This window comes from Danio rerio, chromosome 3 (assembly GCF_049306965.1).
Source record: "Danio rerio strain Tuebingen ecotype United States chromosome 3, GRCz12tu, whole genome shotgun sequence".
In the NCBI taxonomy this organism is placed as follows: Eukaryota; Metazoa; Chordata; class Actinopteri; order Cypriniformes; family Danionidae; genus Danio; species Danio rerio.
The window spans coordinates 27597045-27619091 of record NC_133178.1 but is presented as its reverse complement, the minus strand read 5'-3'; the positions used below and the strand labels follow the sequence as shown (position 1 = coordinate 27619091).

The following is a 22047-nucleotide window of genomic DNA, read 5'->3' as shown; positions in this document are numbered from 1 at the left end:
CAAAAGGTCATATTGAAAAAAATTAGCTTTTTGAAAATGGAATGCAATTGAAAATTTATTTTTTAGAACACATTACATAATCATAAGCTTGTATACAACATTTATAACACATAATCTACTTGCAGAGATTAGCGTGGGCCCTGAATTTGTGTTTTACGGTCATATAAATTCAAGTGGTACTCACTGCAGAGCCACTTGGGCGTAAATCGACGATGATGCACAACCAAACCGGAGGGTGGCGCTGCATCCACATAATATGTGGAGTGACACACACGAAGAAATTCACACATGCATCTTCCGTAGTGTAAACTATTATGATGGTACGGTTTTAAAAGAAGAGCAATATAAATCCAGTGGGAGTACAAGAAGCTGAAGAAATGGAACACAAAACCAGAAAAGACATCATTCACAGATTCCAAGTAAACTTCCTCGCGATGAGTCTTTTAAATACATTTCCATGGGATGTAAGTGTTGGTTCCTCAAACGTTGATTTAAGATATTGATTACATTTTAGTTCCATAAATAACATAACACACTATTTTTACAGCATTTAGACGAAGAAATTAGAAATTCAAATACTTCAGACATTATAGAAGACATCCTTCATAAGGTAAACAAGCTATTGAGTAAGTTATTTGATAGAACAATCAAATCATTTAGATTTTATTTATATAGATTTCCTTTTTTTACAGACATGCTTGCATCCCATTTGTGTCAAGAATCCTCCCTCTTTAAAATACAGAAGACGTTTCCTGACGGAACTGATTAAAAGGGTAAGTTTCATTTACAGAGATAAAATTGTGTACAGGTTTCCCCCCTTATTGTCATGACTTATTTTTATGTAGCAAGAAAAGCTCTCTGCTGAACCTCTGGATATACTGTATGAGGCTCTCGGTGAGGTCATGTGTGCTCAGGAGGAGGACTTGTGCTTCAAAACCTACTTACTAGTAAGTTAGATCACATTAGCACTGGTTTAATTAAATAATTAATAGACTATTACAGCTCAGAACAATATTTTGTGTACATTTTTTCATATTGTGTGGCAAGTATTTGAGTAACAAATTTTATGATGAACATGCAGGACGGTTGTTTTCACAGGATAAACCCTTCAGTTTTACACAACGATAAGCCTGTCAGGCATTATTCTGCGATAATAACCACCTGAACTTACTTTATCTTTAACATATATACACGTTTTAAAAAATTCTCAACAGCCAACAGGAGATGCTGTTAGTCTAGCAGAGAATGTGGCCCTCATCTCTCAGGGCACCACAGGTCTGGTCACCTGGGAAGCTGCCCTTTACCTTGCTGAATGGACTCTGGAAAATGCACACATCTTCAAAAACAAGTACGACTGACACCTCACAACCATTTAGCATTTTACCTATGAGCTTTGTGTTCAGAAATGTATATAAAAAGTGAGAGTAAAAACATATATATATATATATATATATATATATATATATATATATATATATATATATATATATATATATATATATATATATATATATATATATATTTATTATTTTTTTTATTATTTTTTTACTGCAGTTTCCACAAAAATTAAGTCACTTAAGCTGTTAAAGTAAGATGTTTCCACACAGCAGACAAATGAGTTCTTAAAGCTCATGTGTGACTTAAAACTGTAGTAATAATGTTAAAAAAACAAAACGGGCTATAGAGCAATTACTGTATTTTGAATAAACAAATTAAAGCAACTTAAAAACTAATAAAATTAAACCCAAACATCTGAACTGTAATGTACAAATGATTAATGCATACACCGCTACTTGATATCAATTGAAATGTATTTATTATCTTGGTTAGGTCTGAAACCTTGTTGCCCCGCTAGGACTCGCTATCCTATCATGCAGTGAATCTGGAGGCAGTCTAACAATTTGATCATGTACAAATCAATTACAAGAAAGGAGTACTTTGGCGATAACTAAAGCTGAGGTCACTGCACTTTTCGCCCCATAGACTTTTATTCATACACATGCCAATGCGACAGACTGGAAACACAAGCTCAAGCGACAGATTTCACAGTTCGCTGTGTTGCAAAGTTCAAGCATGGTGAACTCTGACCTGCAAAATTGCATCACATGACTGCGTGAAACCAATCAAAGATCAAAACATGACCTCTCTGTACAGAAATGTAAAATATGGACCAATCGTTTGCTTTTTTAAAATGTCTAATCATCTTGTTTAATCCCACTTCTTTTCACAGCCCCATACAAAAGAGTTCACCTGCCCAAACTTAGTGTGACTGAGGAATAAGGAAGTACAGTATTTGCCTACTAGAATACTAACTTCTTGCTATAAATGCTATTAAAAAGTGGAAAATAGTAGCAAAAACATAAATTTACACACTTAAGCAGTGCGTTGACATACCTTGTTTACTGTTATAGTGCAAATATTAGAAATGTAACAGGATTAGGGGCTATAAAAGGCAGTGTAGGACATCTACCATTAAATTAAATCGGAAGAAGGTCTCTCAGGAAACTTAATGCCTTCCTACTTCAGAACGTTGCAGTAATTTAGAACTTTCAGATGCAATGTTCTTTTTCTAATTTTGCTAATCGCTTGAATTTAAAATATTTCATTAACATGCAGCTATACAAAAAAATGTATATTTGTGTTTTTGTACATTGATGATACAGGACAGTGCTGGAACTGGGTAGTGGAATTGGACTTACTGGCATTGTATTGTGTCGGTCCTGCAGCCTAACCAAATACATCTTCAGCGACTGCCATCAAACTGTGCTCCAGAGGCTGAAGGACAACATCACAAACTGCTTAGCTAACTGTGACGGCGTCAGTGTGGAGGAACTGGACTGGGAAAACGTGTCAGATGAGCAGCTGCAAAGAATACAGGCCAACACAATCATCGCTGCAGGTGACACAAATCCCAGGAATATCTTCTGTATTACAAACAATGAAGATTCAATTATGATTTATATAAATTTTAATTGAATTTTAATGAATCATGTCTAGTTTTGTACAGAGTTATGTTTTTTGTAACATTACCGTATTTGTTTGGGGCAGATGTGGTGTATGATCCTGATATAATTGCGTGTTTGGTGAGACTTCTGAGCCGACTTCTGAACTGTAAGGTTGAAGAAAACCATCCTGATGTTTACGTTGCATCTACTGTACGCAACCCACAGACATACGAGTGCTTTAAGAAAGAATTAGGTAGGTTTTATGTTATTAATATACAGTATATTCTCATCAATTGCACTATTGATTAAAACCTAATTCTTTTATTTATATGCAGAAAGGGCTGGACTGAGACATGTCATCATGAAAGATTCTGTTACTCAAGTGTTTCCATACAACCGAGCCTCCACTATAGAAATGATCAAAATATATGTATGACAAAATCAATTCCTTTGTAATAAAGTATTTATTTACATAATATTTACAGTGACAGTGTGCTTATTATTCTCTTATTCAAGTCTTTCCCATTGGCGTTGCTGGAATGCTGATTGTCCCGACGTGGGGACAGTTAGCTTAAAAATGTACCCTGTGCGAATACCTGACAGTAACTTTCTAGTGAATGTTTGTCAAAGGATTTGGGAGCATGCTACAGAATCCCATCGGTTTTGACGGTCAGTCACAGTGCTCTTTAATAAGTGGCAGAACGTTTTGGTCCCAGTTCTCATCCCATCGCTGCTGCCTGCTTTCCTGTAGATTCTTCCTGAAGATGCCCAGTTTCCCCTGATCACCAGGGAAATCTAAAAACAGAAGCTAAAGAGGTTGCAAGAATTAGCTGTGAACGCTTGTCAAGTTAACTTTAATAGGAGATTCATAAGCTTTACAATACATTTTCCTTTAGCATAACAGAAAAAAGTGGACATAAAACAAAAAGACTTCGATATAATTTTTTTGCTGGCTACCTGGTCATATGGAATTCATATGAAATAAATGAGATAACTGAATGTAAAATTCCGGTGTCTGATTTTAAACCGGTTTTAAATCTGTACAATAAATGGCAAATGTAATGGGATGAATGTAGAACAACAAATAATGTGAAGCGAATTCATTTGTAAACGAAAGAAATAATTACCATTTCAAAAATAGACATGATCAGGTTGTACATACAAAATGTTTAAGTCTTTTTTTGTGTTGAGAACAGAAAGATATCCTGAAGAATGGTGCGAAACAAAAAAAAAAATTAGCCATTCCATCATGTTTTTTTGTTCCTACTATGGATGTCAATGGCTGTTTTTTGTTTTTTTTTTGTTGTTTTTTTTACATTTGCCACAATTTCTTGTTTTATGTTCAAGAGAAGTAAATGGTGAGGAAATTCATGTTTTTGAGGTGAACTATCCATTTAAAATAATCTGAGCATAAGTTATTACACTGTTATTTTCTGCACACCACATGGATCGTTCACTCAAACAGAGCAGTTTTAACTGAGGCCTGGTAGAGTATTTCTTATGTTGCGATGATGCTGTTCACTCGTCACTATAAAAAGGATGAGAACCCTAGCTTCAATTGATAGAGTAAAACCAATGGCATCATTAAAACATACGCTTGCATGCATCCTCATAATGAGATTATAAAGGGACTTTGGCAATATTGTGATTAAATTTCACCTCATGTAAACAATATTTTGATCACACTTATAAGTAACCATCATTGCATTTGGCTATTTGGGGTAGGCCAATTGTAATCACAATAAACAGGGATATAGAAATCTTAAAGGCACAGAATGCATTTTTTGCCACTTAAGGCATGTACACAGATATATGGTTATTATGAATGAATTGTCAAATGAATTAGTGATAATGGTTATCCCTGTACTTTAAATCACAATTTCAGACACAGATAATATTATTGCAGTGTATATTTGAAGAAACGTAAAGTGTTTTATTTTTTTTAAATCTTGGATAGATCAAGACTTCCAGAACAAACTTGGGAAGAATTTAAAATAAATTAAATATTAAATCATCTGTTTTCGGAAGTTTTTCTTTTTTTTTTTTACTAGCAGATGACTTACCTTTAATTGTTCAGCCAGCTCACTGGAGTCTTTGAAAATGAGCCCATTTTCCTCATGTTTCACCAACTCATGCAAGCTAACAAAATACAGATAATGAGCAGATGACTTTTAATCATTTATTATACAGACTAATCTCACAGTCTTACCACTCAAAGTGTATGGCACAGACTGGCAGGCAACATCCAAACATGTCGACCACTTTCATTGGAAGGTCAAGACCACTGGAGGATTTGTGCAAGCAGACCCCAAGATCAGCAGAACCTGTGCACAAAACAAAACACACAAAAAAATAGCAAGATAACGAGGCTATATATTTTATTTTTTAAGAGAAAGGTATCTGGGGTAAATAAGAGGATTTTATTTCTGTTCAACCAGTCTGTTTTTCTTTTGTTTTTTTGAGTCTGATAAAATATGATATTACAGCATGATATGAAAATCTGACTGTCTAATCAAAATGTACAGACCGCTGTAAAAGTTGAGATGTGAAGTAACTGTTGTAAGCAAAGCTAAATTCATGCTAAGCATTTTACACAATAATTTCAACATGTTAGCTAAAGGAAGACGATCGTCGATGACTTGTATTACTTAACAGAGATGTAACATTGTAGGCTGTTGTCAAATTTTATGTGAAATTTTATGTTTTATTTATTATATTGTAATGTGTTGCTTGGCCATGTCATGCATATTTAAACTACCTAGAAATGGGACAATAAAGTACAAATAACAACAACAATAAATATGTGCATTTTAGGCACTCTAGGTTATATTCTGTGATTATGAAAGTCATTTTGAAGTGAAAACAATAAATCTTTTTGGTTATTAAATTTTAACTTCAAGATACACAATGACTTGCATTACCAGCACTTCAAAGATCAAATTAAATGAAGATAATGAATGAGGGAAACATTTATTGTCATGATTTTTTTTCAGTTAAGACTGCTGTGATTAAAAATCTTCTCAAGTATTAGTAGAAATTAAGGCTTATAGACACACAGAACCCCCTGATTTTGCAGTTAATTGCATCCTCTCACCAAGTAAAACAGGATAATCTTCAGCTTCCAGCCATGGAGTGCAGATCTTGACATGATGAAATTCTCTAGAGTCAATCAGTTTCTTGTAATACTCCTTCTGAGGACCTTTCCCTGCATTGACAAATCAAAGCGTTATATATATAGACCATTTCAATGTGGCGATGTCACAGGTCCATCAACATTTCCTGCTTGTTCCCAAACTATTTCCTAACTGTAACCAGGCAATTGAATCATATCTTAATTCAAAATGTAATACAGGAAACAAATTAGGATTATTAATAATTATTGTTATTGTTTACGTCCCTCAAAATGGTATAACAAGTTTCATAGTGTGTACCTGTAATCACACAAACCAGCGATGGGAGTCTGTTCTCGGTCTCAACAAATTTCTCATACTCTGTTGAAAGAAAGAAATAAAATACTGAGATTACAAAGTGTATTCGGTTCCAGTGTAAAAATAAATGTAGTACTAGTAGCAGAATCCTGGACGAGTGGAGAAAGTGTGCTCAAAATGTTATTTAAATAACATGTAAATATAAAAAAAATTATCATTTCACAAGTTAAAATGACTTTAAAATGTATTAATATGATAGCAAAGCTGAATTGTCAGCACTCAGCAGCCATTAGTTGTCTTCAGTGTTACACAATCATTCAACTAATCTGTTCAATATGTAGGAAACAGGATACTGCATATAAATTATTTTATACATATTTTTTGTTCAATGTACAGTTGTGTATGATTATTTAATAAAGTTAAATATTTAAATCAATATTAATTGGATAGATTTAATTGTTTGACATCACTTTTAAAAAGCCATGCATCTGTGCTAAAATATATATATTTTTCTTTTTGACTCCCAAACCATTGAACAATTATGTACACAATTCAAACATTGTATTTGTGATTTTTTTTATTAATTATGCCTAATTTATAGTATCTGTTAAAAATAAGCTAAATTTCTTGAATAGATAAAAAAAAATCAATAACCTTCAAGTGCTTGTAACAGAACTGAGAAGTCTTCATCCTCTGTTAGAGAAAGTAAATAGTGAATAGTTAGGACACTTCAATTAAAGAATGAAGCCAGTGTCAAGCTCAGTGTATGTGGCACTGACCAGTCCAGCTGGTGCTGCTGATTAGCAGAGCAGGTCGTCCAGCAGAGCGTGTCACGGCTCCTGTCTGAGTGTTACGCACTGTGAAGGCTGTCAGTTCCATGTACTCCTTAGTGACAGCAGAACTGAAATAATTCATATAAAATGATATATATATGTATATATATATATATATATATATATATATATATATATATATATATATATATATTTTATTAGTACATAAAATGACAAAGACATAAATGACTGGTTTTATATTCTCTAAAAATGTTTTATACTACAACACAAAAGGTATGAAAATAGGTACCTAGGCCTAAATGGTAGATAAGCACTGCCCATTCTGACAAACAGCTCATGCTGAAGTTTCAAAGGTGTTTCTCGAAATATTGAGGGCGGCTTGTCATATAACGTGGTTGCCCTATAATTGCAAAACAAATAATTAGCACGTCTGATTAAAGCTGCGGTCACACTGGGCTTTTCCTCCCATAGACTTCCATTCATACGCACGCAAATGTGTCAGACCGGAAACACGGGGTCATGCGTCAAGTTTTGCAGGGTGCTGCGGTGCAAAGTTCAAGCTTGATGAACTCTGACCTGCGAAATCGCAACACCTGACTGCGTGAGACCAATCAAAGATCAATACATGACCTCTCTGTACAGAAATTTAAAACAGAGCAATCACTCACTTTTTTTAATGTATAATAATCTTGTTAAATTCCGCCCCTTTTCGCAGAGGCTTACGACAGAATTTCGCACACACAAACTCTAGTGTGACCGCAGCTTACGAAATTATTCAGTATTAATTATTTGATAGTAATGAAAACAAAACATGAACTCTATACATACTCAATATTCCAGTTCTTGCAAAGATCTTCCCTCATTGCACTAGTGACACACAAGTTGTGATCCGAGAGACATCCAAATAGCTTCTCGTACCTTTCAACAAAACAAAGGTTGGATTATTCTCAAGGGCCATTATATCCCAGTGTCCTTAAGAAACTATTTATGCGCGCTGTATGATTTATAATATTCCTTTATGGTTTGTAATTAACACAGGGATCTCTTTTGTCATTAATACTAGACTGTATTACAGTCAAGACTAGCCCACAGTTGTACATCATTAATCTGTGGTACGTTTGATGATAGCGACCTGCATTTACAATACAAGCAGAATTTAAATATTGCTTTGCTAACAAATATAACCTCTTGAACAGCTTGTCTTAAAATGAAAGTTACAATGTGCAGAAAAAAAAAGGCAGTTTGTTGTCGTCACACTAACTGCATCGTCAGGTTTTTTGCTCATATTAGTACTTAAGAAAATGGAAAATAGTTAAAAAAAACTATGACAAACCATTTGACACTGGCAGAATGTTATCTTACTTATTTAAATTTTTTTTGCAGTGGCCATTAAATGGTTAGTTCTAGGGCTGGGCGATTAATCGAAAAGTAATCGGAATCAACATTCAGAACCCATAATTTTTCCAGGTAAATGTTTTCAATTACTTTCCCTACCGAGTAACGTGACCATGCTCTGTTAAGGCCAATTTATACTTCTGCGTCGAACACAAGGGTATGGTCCGGCGTAGCCTTCACTAAAAATTGTAACTACACGTTGCACCTTTGCACTACATTGAGGATGCTTGGAAGCTGTGTCAGAAATGCCTTAAGATGGCATATTTTCTACTACAATAAAATGATCATTTACATTAAAATATTTGTTTACAGAAGAATTAAGAAATGCACTGTTTAAATTATTATTTACAGGATATACAAGAGGTATTTTATTTAGGAGAGATGATGCTTATTTTCAATGGAGGAAAAAACCTGCAAAAACAATGAATAAATAAATAAATACTTAAATATATTAATAAATGAGTAAGTAAAACCATAAATTCCTACATAAGTAAAATAATTAATAAATATGCAAGTAAATAAATAAATAAATGTATATAAAATAATAAATAAAATACATGTTTAAATAATGACTAGTGCGGGCAGGTAAATAATTAAATAAATTACACAAATGTTGGGGGAATAAGAAAATGCTAAGCTGAAAGTTTAGAAATTAAAAATAAAAATAAAAAGTAAATTATTTCTTGAATGTAGTTTCGTATTTAGTTCCCAACATTTGTGTAATTTATTTAATTATTTACCTGCCTGCACCAATAATTATTTATATATTTATTAATGCAGGAATTTGTGGATTTTATATACATTTATTTATTTAGTTGCGTGTTTATTTTTATTTATCCAGGAATTTATGGATTTATTTACTCATTTATTTATATATTTGCGTATTTATTTATTGTTTTTGCAGGTTTCGTCCTCCATCATTTTCTACTTTTAATATGAAAAACATTGTAGATAGTAGATGTGTGTTTCCTTCAATTATTTTAAAATCAAGTAATGCACCCTTCATTTAGAAATCTCACTTATAATATGTGCGCATATTTACTGTACAAAGCTTATTAGTGAACTATAAAGGTAAAAATAAGTAAATAAATAAAATAATTGTTCATTAATTGTAATCAAGTTAACATGTTTAATTAATCAAGATTTTGATTTTAAGCCGAATCGCCCAGTCCTAGTTACTGTAGTTCACACAATAATGTAAATTCTGTTGGAAATTACTCATCCTCATGTAGTTCCAATTTCTTAAGAGTCACAAATTTAGGCATTTTAAATTAAATGTGAGAGCTCCTTAACCCTGCCCAAGTCTGGTTTAAAGTCCAGAAAATGAAACAAAAACATTGTCAAGACATTCTTTGTGACTTCAGTGGTTCAACTGTTATCATATGAATCTTCAGGAACACTAACAAAAACTACAGAATTGTTTGGCCATGTCTTTCGCATTATATCATTGTGTTTAATACAGGCACGATGGAGCTTGCTTGTTCTACTGCTGACTCTAATGGCAAGTTCATTAGCAAAAGCGCATCAACTACCTGACATGGAAGAGAAGATATAGACATGAGAAGTCGCATTTACAGTTTGTTGGTGACACAAACATATTTTTGGAGCTTAATTAGTTGAACATGGAAAGTTTTGACTGTTTTAGTTCCTTTTCTGGACACTTAACGTCACGCTCGCTGTTGTGCATGAATGATAGAGAGAGGGTTTTGAATTTAGAAAATCAGTCCAAGGCACTTAAAATAAAAAATGAAATATAATTTTTTTTTTTTAAATGTTTTGACATTTTTCCAGCGCCCTGGACTGATTTTTGTTGTTTATTCTGATAAATCCCCTTCTCAAAGAGCACCGACATATTATTTTAGCTACCTATGAGCACTTTTTGTTAGATTTTGGGTTTTGAGTTTATTGCCATATCAGCTTCTCTGGCTATCTTGTCAAAAAAAAAAAAAAAACTGATCAAGTTTACCACATTTGATAAATATCACAAATATTATTATAAACATATTTTAACAGTTAAAATTTGTCAACAGCAAAAAATAATACATAGAAAAATACATTGAAAATGATAATAATAAGGCACAGCGGGTAGCGTTTTTGCCTCACAGCAAGAAGGTCGCTGGTTCAAGTCCCGGCTAGGTCAATTGGCATTTCTGTGTGGAGTTTGCATGTTCTCCCCGTGTTCATGTGGGTTTTCTCTGGGTGCTCCAGTTTCCCACACAGTCCAAAGACATGTGATATAGGTGAACTGAATAAGCTAAATTGTCCATAGTGTATGAGTGTGAACGAGTGAGTATGGATGTTTCCCTGTACTGGGTTGCAGCTGGAAGGGCATCCACTGCGTAAAGCATATGCTGGATAAGTTGAAGGTTCATTCTGCTGTGGTGACCCCTGATTAATAAAGGGACTAAGCCAAAAAGAAAATTAATGAATAATGATATTATAAGATAAAAAAATCTAAAACAGTTTTTTAAATTTTACAGTTTATAAAAATTGTGCAATTCTGAAAGGATTCGGATTGGAAAATAATTCATTTTAAGTCTCTCCAGATAAAAATCGTTCTCTGGTAACATTAAAAATAGGGCATTCCACAAGAATATTGTGAACAGTTTGGTTTCTGTTGCAATATTGTCACTTTGGGAGTTCTTCAAATTTAAAGAATTTATTTTATCTTATATCTTAATTTGATTATTAAAGATGAACTAAGCGCTCAGGAGTTTGCAACAACATGTGAGTAAATAATAATGGAAGTTTCACTTTTGCGTTGACAAATATTTTAATCCTCAAGTTTTATACAAGAATTGTGTCCTCAATCAAGTGGAAATTATTCTGAATGATCCAACTAATTTTTTGTTTCCACATTATGAATTGCTTCCCTCTGGTTGGAGATATTAGAGTCCCTGAGCGTAGCTTGAAAAAAATATAAGAAATCCTTTGTACCAGTTTCAGGGGGGTTACTTAACAAGAGTTTACCTTAATTAGCATCATAATTATTGTAATCACTGGATTTTTCATTAGTTTTATTTATATGGAATGTCTGCAGCAATATGGTGATGCCCATAACTAATTTACTATCAAGGACAATACAGTTTTACTACTATTAATAATAATAACCCAGTCTATAAACTCCTCTGATCTCTTGTTCCTTACACTTCTTTGACAACGGCTACAGATTTGTTGTCAAACGTCCAAAATTCACATAATGTGCTTCACTTACCATTTTGCCAACCTAACAATTAAATGATTTTCCCCATGACTTAGAGCCATTATGGTGTATCCATAGTTGTGCCAGTCTATGATAAACTGGTTTCCCCTGATACGGCTCGCCATCCATGTCACCGCTATAGCCGGCAGTCCAGGAGGGTTCTTCGGAAAACACAAATACGACTTCAGATTTGAATGACACCATTAGATTTAGAAATGTCACTTTATACATGAGACCGATACCTGCATAAGAATATAGCCTTGGTCTTCAATCGTCATCAAGACATAGAGCAGCTGGAAAGACTGGAGTATCACCTTTGAAATATACCTGAAAATTCTGGGGCCAACTGAAAGGCACAACGCAGATAACGCTCTTTATATCAAAATGACTTTCTATGGTTGTGCTTGTGCATATCTTTATAGAGTATTTGTATTACCTGTTAGCCCCTTTAGCTCTGAAATGGGAAGAATGTCTATTCTGTCATCTTCAAGAATGTCTTGATGAGGTTTAGTTCCTACATGAACAAGATCTCAGTGTTAGATGTTCTATAATCAAGCACTGCATACTGAAGTGATTCGCATGTTTATCATCAGTATGATTCAGACATAGGGGTTTCTCTTATGGGAACTTGAATCATGCATACAAGCAAACGATGCGAAGAAGTGCATGCGATAAAATGTATAGTTATACCGAGAAAGCCAATTATGGTGACATTGTATCCATGTTTGCTGAGAGAGAGCGCATGATACTGCATGCGAGGACTGCGCCCGATATCTCCCAGCACCAGCACGCAAACGTTCAAATGGGCAAGTTCATCTCGTCCCTTTAGTCCACTGGCTAGTACAAAAATAAGCACCACTACAGCGACCGGCAGAAGAGACCACAAAACGCTTAGCCCCGATAAAAGTCCTAAAAGAACCAATGAAACTGTCACTACAGCTACTGCCGCATTGGCATCCGCCATTGTGTTTTCCTGATTATGACGTGGCCGAATGTAGGGCAGGAGATTTAAAGAGACACGAACTGCGCGCCTGCTTTTAATTACATTGGCAAACTGTGATGCTAATAATGGCTTTGAAGTACATAGACTCAGATTTAAGTAAGATATAAGTATATAGAATTAATAACATATAGAGTTATAGATTTATAAAGTAATAAGTATATAGAGATTTAAGATATAAGTGTATTGAGTCAGATTTGTTTATTATTTATTCAATCATAAATATTAAGTTTGAGAGCAAAACTGAGTATATTGTAATAATAAAAAATTGCAAATAAAATGTTTTGTTAGAACGATTTTAATCTAAAAATAAAATGCTGTAATTTGCATAATTTGTTTGCATAGAAAAAAATCTATTGTCAAAAATCTTATTTGATTGATTAATAAATAAACAAATCTCATTCCATATAAGTAGGCTATACAGTTAATGGTTAGAATTTATTTTAGTCCATTTGAGTATTAGTAGACTGTCTGTTTAATAGCCTATCTGCTGATACTGCTCCTTCAACAGACATTTAACTGGCTATAAGAAACTTTGCAAGTACATGTCAACTTACACTAACCCCAACCCCAACCAAACAGTCTACTTATATTCTAATGAGAATTAGTTGCTATGTAGAAGCAATGTAAATTAAATTCAACAAACGGACCATCAAAATAAAGTGTGACCCAGTTAATGACTTCAAAGTTTATTATTTCGATTGTCAGAGTTCCAGGAGAGGCTTGCACATAATGAAAATTTAATGTATATAAAAATACAAAAATATGAAAAATAAAGTAGTGACCAAAACGAGCAATGTTCTCTGTATAAAGCCATAAACAATAGCACAATTAACTGTATTTATAGACCATTTTTACAATATCATATTCAATACACAGCCATATCACCCTGCAGCCCAAGACTAGTCATTCACTCTGAAGCTAAGCAGGGTTGAGCCTTTCAGTACCTGGATGGGTGACCACATTGGAAAACTAGGTTGCTGTTGGAAGTGGTGTAAGTGAGGCCACCAGGGGGAGCTCCACCTGTGGTCTGTGTGAGTCTTAATGCCCCAGTAAAGTGAAGGGGACACTATACTGTCAGTAGCTATGTTTCCATCAACCTATTTTTATGCACGTTTTGCATATGTGCATAAAAAAAGGTTGATAGAAACACCATGATGTGCATAAATTTTGAAAATGCTCATAAAAAACATGCGCATAACTGAGTAGGATAAACTTTTTATTCGATAAGAAAAGATGCGCATAAACTATGATGGAAACTGATAGTATTAGTGTTATTATATTATTAATTTCCTCCAGAATCAAGAGTGTCTGTGCTCTGCGTCTGACACCAACAAGTGTCTGGATTGCCTTCTAAGGCGCAAGTCATTTATTAAATGAAGAAAAGATTGACGCAGCTTCTCCTACTGCAGCAAATTTCATATTTACTGTTGATATTTGCCGCCATTTAATCAGGAAGTGACCATTTTGTTTGCTTTGACTGGTTGGATGGAAACGCTGATTTATATGCACGTCTTGTGTGCGATAATCCCGTTTTGCGCATCCATTTCATTCACATTTTTGGATGGAAACATAGCTAGTACCTAGAATAGCAAAGTCGAGTAAGGGAGGTAGAGCCTTCTCCTTTATGGCTCCTAAACTCTGGAATAGCCAACCTGATAACATCCAAGGCTCAGACACACTCTCTCAGTTCAAAACTAGATTAAAGACCTATCTGTTTAGTAAAGCATACACTCAATGCATCACTTAGTGGGTTTCCACACAAGTTTCTACATCTTGTTTATATACACTATTAACAGCAGCTACGCTAATTATTCTCTTTATTCTCCATTTCCACCTGGGGATACTCATCCCGAGGTCCTCAGATTGTGCGGAGTCACTGATTGGACCCAAGACCAGCGACGAGATGATCCCAAGGTGTCAATATCCGGGACCAGGCCGTATCCTGAGCTGCTGCTGCTGCGCTGTTGGTCATGGGGGAGTGGAGAGCATGAGACTGATTCCAGTCACGCTCCAGGGACAGACGAGTCTTCGCTGAGGCCAGCTTCCAGCCTCCTCTGCTGAGACTGCAGCTCTGCACAAGACTTTTGGCCAGTGGAGAAATTAAAATGGTCGTGCCGAACTGAGTCTGGTTCTCTCAAGGTTTTTTTCTTCACTCTCCAATTGGTGAAGTTTTTTTTCCCTCTCCGCTGTTGCCACTGGCTTGCATGGTTCAGGATCTGAAAAGCAACTCATCGATGCATTCGCTCTTCAGTGTTTGGACTCTTAAAAAAGACTTCAAACCACACTGAACTGAGCTAAACTGAACTGAACTTAAACACTAAAAACTGAACTACCCTGATCCAGTTACTATGACCATTTATGTGAAGCTGCTTTGACACAATCTACATTGTAAAAGCGCTATACAAATAAAGCTGAATTGAATTGAAAGTTAGTGAGCACTGTCTTTTGGCTGAGACAATAAACTAAGTTCTTGACTTTCTGTGGTCATTACTTCTCATAAAAGAGTAGGGATGTAACCAGTGGCATAGCAGACGGGCCTGATAAATCCCTGTCTCTACAATCCACTAATAGATGGTGTGTGGTGAGCGCACTGGTGCCGTTGTCCTGTGGTTGCAAGATTACAATACAGTAAACCGAAAAGTGTCTTAAAAACATGTGTATGAATTAAATGCCTACAAAAACAAGTATCAACATACACATGAATATATAGATGTATAATATTACACAACCGAAGCATAGTTATTTTTAATCAGAAAATCAAAATATCAGAAATGTTATTTCAAAAACATTCATTCAAAGACTAACAGGCATTAATAATTGTCTTTTGAAGAAAAAAGAAAGAGAGAAAGAAGGAAAGAAAGAAAGATGACAGAACTGTCCGCGGTACATGAGAAACAACGGCTTCTTCAACAAAAGAATGTTCAAACTATGTGGCACCCCATACTACTTCCCCAAATCATATTCGGACCGAGACCGAGTCACGTGATGTGGTTTGCTATGCCGTGCAGCTTCTACTCACGGGGGGACAAAAATATCTGGAGCCTACTTTTTCATTAACGACTGTATTCTACCTGTTATTGTTTCTGTATGAAGTCTCTTAAAATGCTGTATCCGTTATTTATGCTTCTTGTTCTCTCGTCTAAAATCGATTTATCAAACCAGGATGTGATTGATAACATTCTTATGAGTTTATCCAAGGGAATCACTTACTTCGACATGCAGGGCAGTAACATAAACCTGGACGGTGTTGTTGGATACATAATACTACAAGGTAAGCTTTTATGTCAATGTTGAATTTACAATGCGCTTGTTTCACTGTATTTAAGGCTATTTAACTTTTTATAGGTCGATGTTGTCGAATAATATGTATAGAATAAAAATCTTGACATAATTACTTTCGGGAGGACCGTTTTTTTTAACGAAATTTGTTAGGTCCATTTATCATTTTCAGATGTATAATATTCATGGCGCAGCCAGTGTTGCTATTTAGAGCCTTATTTGCACCGTTGTCTAACCACATCCAGTTATCATTATAGATGTTTCAAATAAAATAAATCAGCGAAATTTCTGGCATTTTTTCTGGCAGTTATGTATTCCCTTGATCTGCGCACTTGTCGTTACCCCATCATGCAATAGCACAACATGTCTATAATAAGATTTAGATTTATTGTTAGAGACATAGCTACAGTGTTGTTTGTTTAATTTAAAACTATAATTTATTTAATCAACATTTTTCGACATGACGTTGGACATTTCCAACAAGATATAGGTTACAAGAACAAATTTGCTGTCAAAATACTGAAATACAACTGTTCTTTAACCAAATATGCTGTTTTTGACAATATTTTACACTACAGGATAGAAATGCCTTTAAAGTGAAACCGTATTAGCCTACATAATGGGTTTTATTTAACCTTGAATGTCGAACAACTAAGAACGTTCAAATTAGATACAAACAATATAGACATTGAATAATAATAATACATCCATAATTAGCCTTAATTCTTTCACAGATCTAATAATATCAAAACTTTATCACCACTAAATATTTAAAAATGTAATACATTCACGCTCGACCAACAAAAAGAGAGAAAGAGATTAATAAGGAGTTCGACAAATGTTATTTAATAGTTTCAAATGCTTCGTAAAAGACCCTTAAAGACCATCACATCTGTCACTCTGTGTCCCATTACACATTATATATTTGTCATACCAAAGGAAGGGTCCGTCTTTTTGTGTCATTTATTAACCTTTCTATTGTTAGCTAACCTCTAATTAGCAGTTATAAAGTTAGATGTGATTTACAGAATCATGCTTGAGGCAATCACATCATAGTCCAATTATGAGATTTGGCAAAAAAAAAAAAATAAATAAATCAACTCTTTTACTGCCCCACCAAGAACAAAAATTGGATTGCATTTCTTTACCTCATAACGGGGCTAGTAAACACACTCAATGCATTTTTAAACACATCCTATAATTTCTAAAACATCTGCCTCTACCAAATGATTGATATATTGGTTTATGGTAAAAGTACCGGACTTAATACATATACTAGGGCTGCAAGGTATTGGAAAAATCTAGCATTGTGATATTTTTATTTTATGTTGCAATAAATATTACAATATGAATACAGATTCATATTAAGACTTTATAATATTAAATTGATTGGGATGATTCTGCAGTACCAATGTATGTCAATAAAATCTAATAAACAATCCATAAAATTTTTGGGGTCCCCCGACACATTTTCGTTGTGCTATTTGCAGCACATTTCTGTATTTGCATGTGTTGTGAGTATTTTATTGCATAACAATCTATAAATACAATCAAGAAAAATATACAATTGAAATGAAGTGTTTTATCATTTTCCGAGTCAAACGGTATTAAAGTACAGTAACTGCATGATAAAAATAAAAATAATTAAATAAAATTAATCAATAAAAGTTACAAATGGTACAATTTATTTTGCCCGAATACTTTTAAGGACATTATAGACTGCAGCTCTGCACAAGAAGTCTGGCCAGAGATGAAATGGCCAACTGAGCCAGGTTTCTCTCTAGGTTTTTCCTTCACTTTTGTCAATAGGTGAAGTTTTGTTCCTCGCCACTGTCACTACTGGCTTGCTTGGTTTGGGACTTGTGGAGCTGTGCATCGATGGATTTGCTTTTCAGTATTTGGACTTTCAGCAGTACAAATTAAACCACACTGAAATGAACTTCAACTCTGAGAACTGCACTGACGCAGTTTCAATTTACAAGAACTTCTATGCTAAGCTGCTTTGACACAATCTACATTATAAAAGCGCTATAGAAATAAACATGAATTGAATTGAATTATACAGTCACGGGCATCAAATACGCATGCAAATGATGAATTATAATCCAGACTCAACATTGTGAATGCTCGTGATGTGACTATTGTGAATGATCACATTGTGATATCAATGCTGAAATATATTGTGCAGCCCTAACGTATACTATGAAAAAATAAAGTGTTTAACGAATTTATTTACAAACATGTTCGAAATAAAACATTTCTGAATACTAAATCACCTTTACTTTTTGAAGTATGCCATTAAATATTTCAGATTCTCATTTAAAGTTTTTTTTTTTATATTTTTTTAACAATAAAACCAAAATCAAATGTAGTCGTGCAACAGGATTGTGTTTGTTTGATTGTTTTGTAAACCAACAATGCTGTGTGTGTAAACCATTATTTAAAACAGTCATGCTTTTAATGACTTTAACAGTCATTATTGAAAACAGTCAAAACATGGTCAACCATTTGGTAGAGCAGGCAGTTAAAGGCATAACAAAGCAGTTTTTAAAACAACAGTTTAATTTAAGACAAATAAATGTTTAAACTATTGCATTTTAAATGATAAAAATACTAAAAACAGACATTTTTATTTTTTTTGTGACGGTGAAAATGGCTTGTCACAACAACAAAAATGTAATTGCTTATGAAAAGAAACATTTAAAGACTGCTAACATTTATTTTCTGTCTTATTAAATGGTACAGCGCTTAATCGCAGGGGGGCTCAGACCATTCGAAATCCACTAAACTGAAAATTTTAGGTAAAAAGTGTTTCACAATTAAGCTTCTGTCTGCTTATATAATTCAGCACAGCTGCGGGAGGCAACACGAACTTGGCCGCATTCAGATTTTCTCAGTCTCTCTCAGCGCGCAGCTGCGATTTCCATGCTGAAGAGACTAAGCAAGAGCCTTTCTACTGCGGCCAGCACCCTTCAGGAGACAGACCCCAAATACTTCAAAGGTAAAACTCTTTAAACAGATTGAAAACTTTTTAGATTAATGACATAATGAAAACCTGTTTCCCCTGCAGAGTTCGAGCCCATTTTGGACAGCTCCTTCTGGTCCCTGCCTGGTGAATGGAGCTCCACTGACCCTTCTCTGGTTTATACCTCGGTGAGGGCTATGGAGTGCTATGATGAACACATGAGTGACAAGTGCATGACTTTCCTTCTAGGAACCTGGTGAGAAGATTGTTGCATAAAATTAAAAATATCATCAATACAATCATAGTCAATGCTACAACTGTTATTTCGCTAAAAGGAAAGACAATGGAACCCCATGTATTGTGACTAAGACCTGTAGAGACACAATGACACAGTTTGGATGTCCACACTATTCCCTGTCTCACCAGCTGCTGTACTTCATGATAGGAACAATGGTAATTAAATCTTATTACTCTTCATAAAGCTTAAACAAACCACCGTTTACCTTGTTTTGAGAAAAGAGATGATACTGTGTAATAAATGTCTTCAGCATGATGCTTGTGTCCTCAGAAAGGGTGCTCCAAAATGCTAAAGGGGGACCTAAGATTGTCTCGTGTCAACATAACTGTGGGACATTACAAGAGGATTTTCTGCTCCAATATGATGAAAAGCAACCAGGATATTTTCAAGAACAGTCTCACTGGCCAAATGCAAGACATCTTCATAGAAAACAGTTAGTATGTGGTAGAATTGTAAACAAATGAATGGAGAATTTGGCCACATCTTGTAAATTCACATTAGTTTATTGTATTTTTTATGTGTTTGTTGTTTTGCAGTTCTTCTATGCGGTTTAGTAGGATTCTCAGACTTCTATAAATTGGACTGGCTACAGTCAATTTTAACATGGCAAGATCAAGAAGCGGGTTGTTTTGGCAAAGAAGGTGAGTTAAAGAATGTTAAACATACAAGTCTTAAGTTCCGGTTTGGTGTTCATGTCAAACTAAAACGAACAAAAGTGACTTTTTATACATAAATAATATTTAACTGCAATAATATGACTAAAGTAAAATAGTAAATGTCAAACTATAGTAAATAGTTTAATCATTTAAATCATTTAATCATTTAAAGTTAAAATTAGTCAAATTAATCAAGCTATTAACTATTTTGAGATGTATTTGTTAAACTATATAAAAGAATATGTGATTTCAAATACATGATATATTTAGAATTTTAGGTAGATTTCAAGCATTTTCCATTCATTTTCCTTAAACCAGAATTACATGAACGTATAATTTACAATAAACTGAATACACTACTTAAATGCGATAGGGAAACTTTGATTATGTTGCTTATTTTTGTCTAACTTATTGTTACACTATTTAAACCACTAGCAGAGTTGACAAAAACAAATTGACTTTTGCCACCATTTTGTGCTTGAGCTCAAACCAGATACCACCATGTGACTTGTTTAAAACCGAATTTTAAGCACGTTTTTTTTATCCTATTGTGTCTAAAAAATGAAGGAGAAATTTCATTGAAATAGCGTGATAACAGAGTTGACAAATAATTAATCTAATTTGGGTCTCTTAAAAATTGTAGAAATGAATAAGAGAAGAATAATGACATGTCTCAATGCACATAAAATCACTTTGAGCTAGTCACAAGCTAGTACTATCAGTGCTTTAAAGAGAGTGCCATACCTTTTTATAACCGATGAAACAAGAGTTGACCAGAACATACACAATCTATATATATATATATTACTTAAATTACAAATAATACAGAATACAGATGTGCAATATAGATATTCATTCATTTGACTTCAGCTTAGTCCCTTTATTAATCTGGGGTCGCCACAGCGAAATGAACCACCAACTTATCCACCATATGTTTTACACAGCGGATGCCCTTCCAGCTGTAACCCATCACTGGAAAACATTCATACACGCTCTTTCACATACATACACTACAGACAATATTAGCTTACCCAATTCACCTGTACCACATGTTTTTGGACTTGTGGTGGAAACCGGAGCACCAGGAGTAAACCCACGCCAACATGGAGAGAACATGCAAATTCCACACAGAAATGCCAACTGACCCAGCCGGGGCTCGAATCAGCGACCTTCTTGCTGTAAGGCGACTGTGCTACCCACTGCGCCGCTGTGGTGCTGGGGTAAAGTTTAGGAATTTAAAATGTATAATTTAAATTATAATTAAATTTTTTTTACTGAATGACATTTTTGTCTGTCGTTAAACAAAAAGCAAAAACATTCTGCCACATGGGTGTAAATGAGCTTCATAATGCTTTTCCTCCTCAGAGGACATCTCTCACATCTTTGAGGAATTTTTGGACGCTCCACACAAACGGGTGAAAAGAAGGGAGAAAACCCTGACAGGTGCGTCTTTGATTTTGACATTAGACATAAAAACTGAAGAATTATTAAGTTACTGTATTCAGATGTATTTAGTCTAAAACTAAACTGTTTCTTTTCATAGATGGCTGCTCAAGTCACATGACAGGAGTTGCAGTGAGTGCATTAGGAGGTTTTCTCAACTTTTACCTTTCAGAGCAGGACATAACGAAGAGGCCCATAATTTAAGGGCCATACACAGAATTCCATTATCTTTTTTAAAATGCTTTGTGGACAGGGTTCCCACACTTTCATGGACACCAAATTCAAGCACTGTCATTTAAATAAAAAAAAGTAGACCATTTTAAACAGTTATGTTCAAAGAATGTGTTGTATTCAATTCTGTTCCTATTCAAATGTGGTTTCTGAAATATTGATAAGATGTGCATTATTAGTCATAGTTCTTCTATGAGCTTTAAATTAAAAAATTTTAAATGAAGAGTGTCTTAGTTTTTCATTCAGTTTTTGAGAAGCAGCACAGTACAATTGATTAAATAAAACAATAATAAGCACTTTCAAGGACCAATGTTTGTTTTAAAGTACTTCCCAGGCCTTGAATTCATATGTCTGAAATTCAAGTACTTTCAAGAAGCGTGGGAACCCTGTGTAGATCAGTATTTTAGT

General features: G+C 34.4%; 3 protein-coding genes across 4 annotated transcripts; 2 read left to right on the top strand and 1 right to left on the bottom strand.

Moving 5' to 3' along the window:
* Nucleotides 1–263: 263 nt before the first annotated feature.
* Nucleotides 264–3421, top strand: eef2kmt (eukaryotic elongation factor 2 lysine methyltransferase). 2 transcript variants are annotated; one of them, NM_001430946.1, is made up of 8 exons: nt 264–464; nt 548–610; nt 693–773; nt 846–947; nt 1215–1348; nt 2727–2899; nt 3049–3198; nt 3281–3421. In NM_001430946.1, the coding sequence occupies exons 1-8, from the start codon at nt 378–380 to the stop codon at nt 3379–3381; spliced, it is 891 nt and encodes a 296-aa protein (NP_001417875.1). In that variant the 5' UTR covers nt 264–377; the 3' UTR covers nt 3382–3421. The 2 variants fall into 2 exon arrangements, with proteins under 2 accessions (NP_001417875.1, NP_001006058.2); NM_001006058.2 differs by having other exon boundaries at nt 2664–2899.
* On the bottom strand, nt 3391–12745 carry alg1 (ALG1 chitobiosyldiphosphodolichol beta-mannosyltransferase). Its single transcript, NM_199867.1, is given in 13 exon segments — nt 3391–3753; nt 5009–5084; nt 5155–5269; nt 6040–6150; nt 6377–6436; nt 7028–7066; nt 7153–7274; nt 7457–7567; nt 7996–8085; nt 11777–11925; nt 12007–12110; nt 12201–12278; nt 12455–12745. Coding segments are annotated over 13 exon segments (1467 nt in total). The 5' UTR covers nt 12729–12745; the 3' UTR covers nt 3391–3615.
* A 3095-nt stretch (nt 12746–15840) lies between these two features.
* On the top strand, nt 15841–21859 carry si:ch211-76l23.7. Its single transcript, NM_001346280.1, has 8 exons — nt 15841–16038; nt 18895–19047; nt 19117–19267; nt 19347–19464; nt 19580–19742; nt 19846–19950; nt 21331–21408; nt 21509–21859. Exons 1-8 carry the CDS (start codon nt 15855–15857, stop codon nt 21610–21612), a joined length of 1056 nt encoding a protein of 351 aa, NP_001333209.1. The 5' UTR covers nt 15841–15854; the 3' UTR covers nt 21613–21859.
* The last annotated feature ends 188 nt before the right edge of the window (nt 21860–22047 follow it).

What these genes read in the sequence shown, in the direction of transcription:
- eef2kmt (NM_001006058.2), top strand. Translation starts at nt 378, where the DNA reads ATGGAACACAAAACCAGAAAAGACATCATTCACAGATTCCAAGTAAAC. An exon ending in TAAATACATTTCCATGGGAT is followed by an intron (nt 465 to 547) that starts GTAAGTGTTGGT and finishes CTATTTTTACAG; the next exon opens with CATTTAGACGAAGAAATTAG. An exon ending in TAGAAGACATCCTTCATAAG is followed by an intron (nt 611 to 692) that starts GTAAACAAGCTA and finishes CTTTTTTTACAG; the next exon opens with ACATGCTTGCATCCCATTTG.
- si:ch211-76l23.7 (NM_001346280.1), top strand. Translation starts at nt 15,855, where the DNA reads ATGAAGTCTCTTAAAATGCTGTATCCGTTATTTATGCTTCTTGTTCTC. An exon ending in AGACCCCAAATACTTCAAAG is followed by an intron (nt 19,048 to 19,116) that starts GTAAAACTCTTT and finishes TTTCCCCTGCAG; the next exon opens with AGTTCGAGCCCATTTTGGAC. An exon ending in AGACATCTTCATAGAAAACA is followed by an intron (nt 19,743 to 19,845) that starts GTTAGTATGTGG and finishes GTTGTTTTGCAG; the next exon opens with TTCTTCTATGCGGTTTAGTA.